This window comes from Pygoscelis adeliae, unplaced genomic scaffold, assembly GCF_000699105.1.
Source record: "Pygoscelis adeliae isolate BGI_AS28 unplaced genomic scaffold, ASM69910v1 Scaffold259, whole genome shotgun sequence".
Classification (NCBI taxonomy): Eukaryota; Metazoa; Chordata; class Aves; order Sphenisciformes; family Spheniscidae; genus Pygoscelis; species Pygoscelis adeliae.
This window is the reverse complement of record NW_008825497.1, coordinates 311,501-320,451: the sequence shown is the minus strand read 5'-3', so window position 1 is coordinate 320,451 and position 8,951 is coordinate 311,501. Positions and strand designations below refer to the sequence as shown.

Below are 8,951 nucleotides of genomic sequence, written 5' to 3'. Positions count from 1 at the left end.
ACCAGGTACCTCCCCCTTTTCTTGGCCCCCCCCAGCCTTATCCAGGGGTGCCCACCCCCCCCACCAGAGCTCCCAGGGTGGAGAGGCTCCACACACCCCACCAGCGCTTTTGCTGTGGCTGCAGCTCCCTCCTTGCCCGCCCTGGGGAAGAGGTGGCGGCCAGATGCAGCAGCGCGTCGCGGTCGGGGACAGCTCTGCCTGAACACGCTCAGGTGCCAGAGCCAGAGCAACAGGGCTTGAGGCACACGTCAGCTGGGTCTGGGTGATGGAGAACCAGCCCTTTGGGGAGGAGCTCAGCGGGGAGGTGGTCTTCCCCAGCCACACCTGGCTCAGGGACACAACCGCCAGCAGTCTGGGTGCAGGCAGCAGCCGGGCAAAGCCTGGCACCAACGACCCCTTGGGCTGGGGCATGCACAGGCCCCCGGCTGAACGTGGGGCTGCCACGAGCCGCACCAGCAGCTGCAGGGATCTTCCAGAGACAAAGGAAGCTGGCGGGCCGACCGCCGCCTCCCCGTTTTTAAGTGGGGATTTACTTGGCATCCTTGGCAAAGGCTGGGAAGCAGGGCACACGCAGTCGTGCTGGCAGCTGCCACGAGGCTGCAGGGGGAGGCGAGACAGGACTTCAGGGGTGGTCTGGGCCAACTGGCGCTCAGCACAAGTTAGTGCAGACAGGGCAGCTCTGGGCTGCTTCAGCCAAGGGTCGAGTATTTCCGAGGCCGGAGCCCTTCCTCTCCCTGTGACGCATTTTTCTTCCTAGTATCCGGTGGGAATGCCCCTTGCTGGCACTTGCCCCCATTGCCTCGTCCTGTCACCTAGCGCCTCCAGGAAGAACTGGGCTCCCTCGGCAGAGGGAGGCTCAGCACCCGGCTGAGCAAACCCAACTCCCTTGGCCTCTCCTCATCCACCGTGGGCTCCAGCCATTCTGGCAACCTTTGCTGGACCAGGGTGGCCCCAGCCCGGTTCGCGGGTGTGTTCCCCCCTCTATCTGCAGGACAATGGTTTCTCTGCCACACCCAGCCCGCCTGGGGGGTTGCAGGGACCTTCCCGAGCCCACAGACACCATCAGCAAGCGAAGACCAGCCCAGTCCAGCTGCAGCAGCAGCAGTGCCCTGTGTCCTGCTGCCCTCTGGCCAGCACCCCTCACTAGGGGCTGACGCCCCAGCAAGCAACTGCCTCCAGCCCCGCTCTTGCTGCCAAACTGGGTGCAGTTTGGGCCTTGCTCCCCCCTCAATGCTCTGTCACCCATGGAGACACTCCTACATTGCCCACAACCACGAGACTCGGCTTCCTGCCCGCGAGGAAGTCACCCCGGTATGCTCCTGGCAGCCACAAAGTGCTCCCCAAGACGTGAGGGACCATTACAGAACCCACCACCAGCTTGGCTGAGCAGAGCAGCGCTTCCACCAGGCTTTGGCTGAAGAAACTGCAGAGCCACTTTTTCCACCCAAACTCGAAAGAAGGGGGCCCAGGAGCCATCAGAGAAGAGCGGGCAGGTGCCTGTTTGTGCCTGTTCTCTCGCACCCCTTAACACACTGTCCCCATCACTCCTCCAGCCCCAGCTCTGCTGAGCATTAGCAGGCAGCAAACTTCTGCTGGATGAGTCTGTACCGGAGCAGATCCTGCTCGGAGACTGACGGCTGCAACCTCGCAGCAGCCTGCAGGAAGTCTTCCATGGTCAGGATCAGAGCAGAGCTCTCGGTATCCAGCCCTGCATGAGAGAGAGAACAGGAAAAGGCTGAGAGCCAAGCACAGAGGCGGCTGGCAAGATCCAACAGCCCCCTCTCCGGCCACCGGACACTGGAAAGAAAACCTGTGTGTCTCTCCTTCTCCCTGGGGCCAAGCACTGGAGGTGAGGATGATCACATCTGCAGAAACCGCCTGCCTGCCAGTAACCCAGAGCCTAACATTCAGACGTGGTCCCAAAGCCATCAAGGCTCTTCTCACACAGCCCAGTTACCGGTAGTGGTAACTCTCCTCTCTGCCCCTGTGCTGGGCCGCCCCAACACGTGGGACAGGTAGGGACTGGGCTCCTACCTTCCTCGATCCATTCCACCTTGCGTTTGACAGCGCACATCATGGCATCGGAGCACAGGGCATAGATGTCTGCTCCTGTCAGCTGAGCCGGGCATTTTTCTAGGACGGTGGTGAGATTCACGGTAGGATCCAGTTTAAACCTGCCAAGAGAGAAAACTGCAGGTGTAAAAGCCACAGAAAAAACAGACAAGAAGAGACAGGGCAGCCAGTGTGACTGGGCAGGAGGAATCAGAGGCCCCACGTCTAGCCGCTTCTGGACTGTGCTCTGCATGCTCCAAAAAAATCAAAGGGGTTGGTTGGTTTGTTTTTTCAACGCAGTCACTTCTCTTTGAAACATCCCCGCTGCAAGGTCCTCTCTCCTGCTAAGTAGGATCAAAGGCAACTTTGAGTTCTCACTCAGAGAAATTAAGTGCTCCACATGCCTGGGAACAGCCTACAGCCAGGGCTGGATAAGAACATGTTTAATTACAGACAGTACAAACCACTGTAACACCAATCCATCCCATCAGAGCCATGCTGCAGACAGTGAGCCTCCTTCAGCACGAACAACAGCACGGTGCTGGAGGGCATGACTGCCAAGCCACATGGTGTGAAACGATGCTCGCAGCCAGCCCACACTCTTGCCTCTCCTGCTAGCTTATCATCAAAGGCAGCAGCGATCACTGCTATCCAAGACAGAAAGTCCCTGCAGAGGCAGATTCACAGCTGCTCACCCAGCTGTGGTGGGTGGTACCTCTGCACCTGAACTGCAGGTCTTGCTTTTCTCCCTCCAGAGACGCTCTCAGGAGCTCAAAGCAGCTGGGGAAGCAGCCAAACCCCACTGCTTGGTGATCCCACACAACCAGTGTCTGGAAAAACAGAGCACAGGCTGAACACCCCTTAGCATCGGAGGAGGGGAGGCAATGAGATGAACAGAGCTGCCTTCACCCTTGGACCTGCAAAGAGCAGGAGATGTGCTAGGGGAACTCTTGCAGGAAGCAAATGGGAGCTTCCTGCCACGTTGCTGCACTGCGGTCTCATCACGCTGTTAGGATCTGGCTGAGCTCCTCGGGAAGAGCATGTGGGCACCGTGACTGAAGAACTCTACCCTCCGCTTGGACAGCCAGCTCAGCTGCTCCCATCTTGTAGGAAAGCCAGGCCCAGTTCTGCTTCTGGAGTTGCCACATCCTCTTCCCCTACCTGCTGGCTGTGGGTCAGCGACTCAGGTGCTCCCCAGGGCTCAGACATGAAGCCAAGCTGGAGCACACTACGCACCAACCCCAGGAAGGCTGCGACCCATTGGAGGGTGGTGGAAGGCTGCTGCGAGAGCACAGGGTCACTCACTTCCTGGTGACGGCGCTCAGCACCTGCAGCTGCGACTCCCGGTCTTCGTTTATGCCCACATAGACCAGCTTGTCAAACCTGTCAGCAGAGAGAAGACAGCTGAGAACAGACGAAGACAAACCTGCCACTGGTGCTCAGCCCTGTGCACCAGAAACTGAAGGGTAGCCCTGGGGCAGCTCCTTTTGCTGCCAAATTCGTGGATGATACAAAGCTTGGGGGGGAAGCAATGGAGGGCAGGGCTGTCCTGGGGGGAGCTGTCAATGGGGGAGCCCGTGCTGGAGGGCAGGGCTGCTCTTCAGAGGGACTGGGGCAGGCTGGAGAAACGGGCTGACAGGAACTACATGAGCTCCAGCAACAGCAGATACAAAGTCCAGCCCCAGGATGGGCAAGCCACAGGCATGAGGACAGGCTGTGTCTGTCAGCTACAGGTAGCTCTGCAGAACAGGCCCTGGGGGACCAATTCCTCCCACCGGTTTGGTGCCACAGCAGGTCCCTTATTGCCCTGCTGTGCTGCTGGGGCAATAACCAGGGTGGTGGGGGATAACGAGCAGTGGTATCTTGTGCTGCTGCTACAGCCATAGGCACTGGCCTCCTCTTGGCTTCCTATCTCCCCCACAAGCCAGGACCAGGGGGCTTTAGGAACAGTCTCTGTGGAGGGAACATGGTGGCGACACAGTCCAGCTCATCACTGCCTGAGGAGCTCTGGGGAACTACCCTGGAGCGAGGCACAGTAGGATGCAACATACCTGCCCGGCCGGAGCAGAGCTGGATCCAGGAGGTCAGGCCTGTTCGTAGCTCCAATGACAAATACCTCTCTGGTGGAATGAAGGCCATCAAGCTCAGCCAGGAGCTGCGAGACAACTCTGGAGGGAGCAAGACAGGACGCTCACAACTAGGCCTTGACAAGTCACCCACTGTCACCCTCAGCCACCAAATGAAAAGAGGAATAAGCCAAGCCACTAGCAGGTCCATGTCTTGGACTTCAGCTCATATTTCTCTTCCCTGCAGAGCCCTGACACAGCCATACAGACTTCTCCATTTGAGCGCAGCCAGTGAACGTGTGGGCTCATTGCAAAGCGAGTGCAACCCCCTGGTACCAAGGTAGTCCTTCAGGCCTGTGCTTGGCTCTGAACCCTTCCAGGATGGCCACATGTGCTTATACTTGCTATCAGACACTGGCAACACAGACCAAACATAGGCAGGCACGCACGGCTATGGCTCAAGTTCCCCACTCGGATGTGCTGGCTGGTCCTAACTCTCCCCCACTACGTGGTACTGCCCAGCAAGTTCAGCTGCAAGACTGCCCTGTCAGTCCACACCAGGAACACCCTGGCAAGCCAGTGACGCTGCCAAACAGTCCTCGGGGCAGTTAGCGGCACACACATTGCAGATCTAGTTCTGCGGCCACGGGGCTTAAGCTGGTCTGGCAGCACAGTATTTCAGTGCTGCACAGACCTCCTGGAACGGGGGTATCTCCACCAGGTTCTGGGATCACCTGAGGCGACCAATGGGCACCATACCCAGCCCCTTCCAGAGCTGCTGGTTTGTGTGTGTGACGATGGACGCCGGGGGCACGTGGTGTCACTGGAAACCTCTGCAGAACCCCTCATGGATGGAGAGGAAGATTGGATGGGGACTACCAGCTCAGCAGAAGAGGCCTGGGGGAAATAACCCTGTTTCTGGGTATCTCCAAGCTGTACATACTTTGCTTCTACCAGAGGCAGCTGAAAGGTTTCCCACCACAGGGAAACAGCAGCTAATAGGAAGACAGCACGGCAGGGGTGTGAAGCATGACCTTGGAGAGGCCAAAGGGAGCAGCTGGCAGTCACAGAAGCAGCTGGAGAATACTCTGTCTTAACCAAATGTTTGCACAATAAGCTTGGGCAATTGGGAATCTGCGGCAATGCAAACAGCAGTACTAATGTCCAGAGAGAAGAGACAGGCCGTGCAGAGGAGCTGAAGGGAGCAGGGAGGGAAAAAGTGGAGAAAGAGAGTTGGGATGGACTCTGCCTTGCAGGGAAATCCTGTGCATCCCCCCAGCTGAGACAGGTACGCTGCTCTCCCAAGGACGCGTGGTGCTCACTCACCTGTCCATGACACCCCCTGAATCTCCACTCCGCCCACGACTGGGTGCCAGGGAATCCAGTTCATCAAAGAAGATAATGCAGGGAGCAGCTGCCCTGGCTCTGGCAAACACTGGGAGGAGACAGCACAAAAGGTGAGAAAGACCTGGAGGAGCAGTCAACAGCAACAGGACCTGCTACATCACCAGCAGGGAAGAGCTGTGGATGGAAACCAGCTGCCCTCTGCCTCGCTACCACCAACTGCTCCTGCCTGAGGGGCTCAGTAGGAGCGGGTACAAGCAGCACCCAGCACAATGGGCCCTGAGGCTCAGCTGTCTCTCTGAGGGGCTGCTGTCCCATCAGGAACACCAGGGACAAGAGCGACAGGAGCAGAGAGAGCAGGAGGGGAAGCTGCAGCAAGGCAGGGAACAGACTGGGTGTAGGAGACAGTTGGGTTCGTGCCCTTGCTGGCAGCTGTGGGTGGGAGTTGGGAAGAGGGGTTTAAGCACTACCTCCTTCCCTCCAGCACCACAGAAAAGCCCCATCTTCCCAACATGCAGGAGCAGGATGCATTTCCTCACCATTACGCACGTTCTCCTCACTTTGCCCAACGTACATGTTGATGAGCTCTGGCCCTTTCACGCTGTGGGGCAGCAGAAGAGGGAGCCAGTTAGAGCATGCCCATCCACTGCCAGGAGGAAGTCAGTCCCATTGCGTGACCCCCACTCTTCACCTAAGGAACGTCATGGCGCACGTGGTTGCCACAGCTTTTGCCAGCAAGGTCTTCCCTGTCCCTGGAGGCCCGTACAGCAGCAGACCAGAGCGGCACAGACCCAGCGACAGCAGCTCTGGGTGCTCCAGGGGCAACTGGATAGTGTCCAGGATCTCCTTCTTCACCTCCTGGAGCCCACCAACGTCCTGCCAGGACACGGAAGGGATCTGCCAAAAGAAGGAGAGTCCCTGTCAGCACTTATTCCTGAGTCCCGAGCGTGCCTCAGCAGCTCTTGCTCCAGTCATCAGCCCCTTGTGCCGTCAGCTGTGTCTGCCTATGTAGCAAGTCAGCCCTGCACTGCACTGCTCAGCCATCCCGGCTGTGGGATCCCCCAGCATCCACATTTCCCCTCTCCTCAGCTTTGCAATGGGGAAAACAAACTGCACATGTCCCCAGACAAGCTGCACTTGCAGCCTGTCACCTCATCTCCAGTCCTCCATTGCACCTCATATCACCTGTCAGCAAAAATACCCCAGGGAAAGCATCTGCCAGGGTTGCCTGCAGCTTTGTGGGGAGAGAGCCCTGCTGCAGACAGCCCTTGGGACATGTGAGGGAAGGTAAAAATAAGAAAGGAAAAAAAAAAACCCAAAACCCAGACCTAGCAATTATGATCTACTTGTGTTCAGTACACCTTGTCCCCCAGGATGGTGAGACTGTGCAAGGGCTTCACACCAGAGCGACAAAACCTGGGCTACTGGGACCTCTGTCATGTGAAGGAGGATGTGAGAGACAGACATCCTGGGGGACACTGTACAGAAAACTAGCTGCTTTTGAAAGGGGGGATGCAAGAACAAAGTCCATGGATGCTTACAAGAAATAGATATGGATGGGGTCAACTGCAAACACGCAAGGGATCATTTCAAAGAGCAGAAAGACAGCAAACATGAGAGGGGTGAGCCATGCCACTTTCGTTACTTTATGCTGAGCAAAACAATCTCGGAGGATGCTGCTGCTCTGCTCACAGCTTTAGAAATAGCAGGAATGCCACAGTCTGCATGACAGATCCTCCTGAGAGTCAGAGCAGCTCTCCTGGGAACGTGCAGAGAAAGCAAAGCCCCAAAACACTTCCCCCCAGCTGCTGGCTGGGTGGGGAACAGGTGCCAGCACAAACGGGGAGTTTAAAAATAGGCTAGAGCAAAATTCTTTCCCCCTCAGCCAGTCTGGCTCTCCTTCCTTCACTACTTGAGGTGATGTTATCTCATGCTGTTTCTCCAGCTGTCCAGCAAGTCCACCAGGAAAATCAGGTCAGACAAGATAAGGATTTCCAGAAAAAAAAAAAAAAAAAAAAATCTTTCAAAGCAAAAGGTCGCAGGCCCTCCTTCTTCAGTGCTGATGAACGGAAGAGTTGCCTTCTCCCCTCCGCTCTTGCTTATACTGCCTCGCTAGAAAAAGTTCTACAGACATCAGCACGGGAGCTGGAAAACTGCAGCAAGGTTGTTTTCAGGGGAGAACATCTTAAGTCTAGGACATGTTGCAGACACTGCTAGCAACTGGAGGCTTGAAATTAGTTCTCTCTAGGAGGCTCAAGCTGTAACTGCAAAGAAACGTGCGACTAACCAGAAAATGCAAGCGGGGAATTGAAAGTTATGTATGTTGAGAGTATCCAGGACTGCTAATGGGCTGTCTGAATCGCAGCCAATTACTAAGAAATTGATAAAGGATTGTAAAATACAAACAAAATTAGCTCCCATTCACACAGCTCACTGCCAAGCATGCTCTGTGGTTATTATTTGTCTTATAGCGAACTTGGCAAACATGCCTCAAAGCAGAGCTCATTTCAGTCTCTAGTAAATTTATGAATTAATTAAGTCCCGGAGTAGCTCCTGGATGATGACACCAGCAAGGTGTCAACCTGCTAGGGCAGGACTGCAAGTGGGTGGCTTGGGGAAGGCGCCAGAATAACTGCTCCAAGGCCAGCATTTCCTGTCCTGTGCTGAGCTCAGTTATTCGCACTTGAGGGCGTGGAGAAGAGGCTCCGATCACTTCGCTTGGTCCTAACACCACGTTACCCAGCAAAAACAGTCACCCCAAATGCTGTTTCGTTTCCCTGGGTGCTGAGCTGCCAGAGGTGGATCACATCCCTCCCAAGAAGCTGACTCCGCTGGTTTTCTCTGACACTCCGTGTGTCCCTTTCCCTGAAGAACCCCCAAGCTCTTCAAACTGCCCAGCTGTCAGAAAAGCCCGTGCCAACTTGAGCAGCGTCCAAGGCCAGGGATCAAGTATAAGGCTTCTCACACGTGTGGGGAAACTCCCTCACCAGCTTGTGCCCCAGCCTCTCTGTTCCCATACACCAGGTGGCTGGAGAGACCTCAGCAAGGCAGCCAGCCTGCAGTTGCCTTTGCCTCTCAAAAGGCTGAGCTACACAGCTGGCACCCCTGTGGCACTGGGCAATTGAGCGGCCTCCAATTAGAGCGGCAAGGGCTTCCCTGACCAAATTCAAAGCCAAGAGGGTGAAAAGCACTAGTGGGGGGAAACCCACAGCGGGACTGTTTTCCATCCAAGGCTGGGGGAATACGTGGAAGGACACAGCAGGAAGTGACATGCCAGAGCACGGCCCCGTCTGGTGAGGTCTGCGAGAGACATCTTGAGCCACAAAGCTCTGGAGAACCAACCCCCCTTCCTCTGCCCCAGCATCCTACCTTCGGGGCTCCCACTGCCTGCGAATGGGCGTCATGCAGTTGGTCCAGCGCAACACTGAAATCCTCCTCAAGCACTGGGAACCCAGCAGTGCAAAAATCTCTCTCCACTTCCTCCCTCAG

The 8,951-nt window shown here is 56.3% G+C and overlaps 2 protein-coding genes across 2 annotated transcripts in view; one reads left to right on the top strand and one right to left on the bottom strand.

Moving 5' to 3' along the window:
- Positions 1-816, top strand: part of LOC103923111 (protein canopy homolog 3-like) — a gene marked incomplete at its 5' end in the record, with an annotated part of 6,085 nt that extends 5,269 nt beyond the window's left edge. The window contains one exon of the mRNA XM_009331362.1: positions 758-816. Coding sequence (XP_009329637.1) covers positions 758-816 — 59 coding nt within the window. The remainder of the gene's footprint in view (positions 1-757) is intronic.
- A 267-nt stretch (positions 817-1,083) lies between these two features.
- Positions 1,084-8,951, bottom strand: part of PEX6 (peroxisomal biogenesis factor 6) — a 19,509-nt gene continuing 11,641 nt past the window's right edge. Inside the window, exons 10-17 of the mRNA XM_009331361.1 lie at positions 8,832-8,946; positions 6,154-6,359; positions 6,002-6,063; positions 5,445-5,553; positions 4,104-4,220; positions 3,358-3,435; positions 2,035-2,174; positions 1,084-1,708 (exon numbers count right to left, since the gene is read on the bottom strand). Coding sequence (XP_009329636.1) covers positions 1,572-1,708; positions 2,035-2,174; positions 3,358-3,435; positions 4,104-4,220; positions 5,445-5,553; positions 6,002-6,063; positions 6,154-6,359; positions 8,832-8,946 — 964 coding nt within the window. The 3' untranslated portion in view covers positions 1,084-1,571. The remainder of the gene's footprint in view (positions 1,709-2,034; positions 2,175-3,357; positions 3,436-4,103; positions 4,221-5,444; positions 5,554-6,001; positions 6,064-6,153; positions 6,360-8,831; positions 8,947-8,951) is intronic.